The sequence below is a fragment of the Pygoscelis adeliae genome, unplaced genomic scaffold, assembly GCF_000699105.1.
Source record: "Pygoscelis adeliae isolate BGI_AS28 unplaced genomic scaffold, ASM69910v1 Scaffold1712, whole genome shotgun sequence".
Lineage (NCBI taxonomy): Eukaryota > Metazoa > Chordata > Aves > Sphenisciformes > Spheniscidae > Pygoscelis > Pygoscelis adeliae.
This window is the reverse complement of record NW_008824223.1, coordinates 919-2,479: the sequence shown is the minus strand read 5'-3', so window position 1 is coordinate 2,479 and position 1,561 is coordinate 919. Positions and strand designations below refer to the sequence as shown.

Here is a 1,561-nt window from a genome sequence, read left to right as displayed (position 1 = left end):
GGCTGCGGAGGGGACGGTCAATGCCCCCCTTCTGCGGGCAGCGAGGGTGCTGCGGAGGAACGGTGGGTGCCGGGGGGCTTTTGGGCAAGGGGTGATGGAGTAAGGATGCTGCTCCCCTCCCGAGCAGGCACCGTGGGGGTCCCTGGCCGGTCCCACCACGGGGTCCCTGCTTCGTCCCTCGTCATCGTCGGAGCACTCTCCTGACATCACCTCTCAGCAGCCTCTAGTTAGATGTTCTGAGCCCTGCTGCCAAATCCGTCGGACGCGTTATCGCCCAGCCAGCGATCAGCAGGACGCCGTAGCCCTTCGCCCCGCACCGTGGCCGGTCCGCCGGCTCGGTCCTCAGCACCTCGGTGTGCCCAAGCTCTGGCTCACGTCCCACCTGCGTTGAGATGGTTGAGCCTTGCTTTCCTGGAAGTACGAATTGGGCATAAGCTCCTGCTGAGCATCCTTTTATCCCCCGCTGGGGTGTCCTGGTCCGGACAGAGCCTTGCGAATGGGAGATTTTAGGTTGGGAAGGTCTGAGAAACGTGGCTGGGGAGGGGAGGTGAAATCAAATGCCTGTGGGAGAGCTGGAGTGGGAAAACCGGTGCTCCCCGCTCTGCCCTTCCCCAGGATTTAAGACCTGCGTCCTCACCAACAACTGGGTGGACGACAGCGCCGGGCGGCTCTTCACGGCCGCGCTGATGAACCTGCTGCGCCGCCACTTCGACCTGGTGATCGAGTCCTGCCGGCTCGGAGCGCGGAAGCCAGATCCCGAGATCTACGCCTACGCCCTGGATGCGCTGGAGGCGAAGCCGCAGGAGGTACAGCCGTCACCCTAAAAACAAGGCACGGGGGGGTCCCTCCAAGTCCTTGGCCAAAGCCAGCGGCCGCCCTTCCCTGGGGTGCTGAGCCCGGCTCTCGCTGGTGTATCTCCAGGTCATCCTCCTGGACGACATCGGGGAGAACCTGAAGCCGGCCCAGGAGATGGGCATGGCCACCGTCCTCGTCAGGGACACCGAAACCGTCCTGAAGGAGCTGGAGGAGCTCTCGGGTGTCCAGGCACGTAGAGGTGGTCTGGGTCCCCTCTGTCCCCTTGCTCTCCTGGGGACGCTGGACCAGTTCTGCAGAGCCAGGAGGGATGGGCTCGGGCTTCTGGCTCTTGCCGTGATGGCGGTGCTTATACAGGACTTGTGGGTGGCTTTGGAAACGAACGGGATGGGGGCCATGAACTCCAGCAGATCCTGCCCACCCCCCTGGTAACCTCATCCCCTGGACCTGCTGGGCCGTGTCTATCTCAAACGCATGGATGTCCCACCAGCAGCAGGGTGGTGGGGATGTCCCGTGGAGCTCCAGGCTTGCTCGGGAGCTCACCCTGTGTTCCTCACCCCGCGTTCCTCACCCCACAGCTTCTCACCCAAGAAGAGCCGCTGCCGACTGCCTGTGATCCATCCAACGTGACCCACGGATACGTCCCCATCCGGGTAGGGCCAAGGGGGCTGCCTCAGTGACAAGCTGTCCCCGGGCTTGGCAGGGCTTGGGGGGGCTGGGGGGGCGGGGGTCCGGGGGGGGGGGTGGG

General features: G+C 64.8%; 1 protein-coding gene across 1 annotated transcript in view; it reads left to right on the top strand.

The window, feature by feature from the left end:
- Window positions 1-6: 6 nt before the first annotated feature.
- The window catches only part of EPHX2 (epoxide hydrolase 2, cytoplasmic), a gene marked incomplete at its 3' end in the record, with an annotated part of 2,327 nt that continues 772 nt past the window's right edge, over window positions 7-1,561 (top strand). The window contains exons 1-4 of the mRNA XM_009334801.1: window positions 7-62; window positions 616-806; window positions 922-1,044; window positions 1,392-1,466. Of these exons, the coding sequence (XP_009333076.1) occupies window positions 687-806; window positions 922-1,044; window positions 1,392-1,466 (318 nt within the window). The remainder of the gene's footprint in view (window positions 63-615; window positions 807-921; window positions 1,045-1,391; window positions 1,467-1,561) is intronic.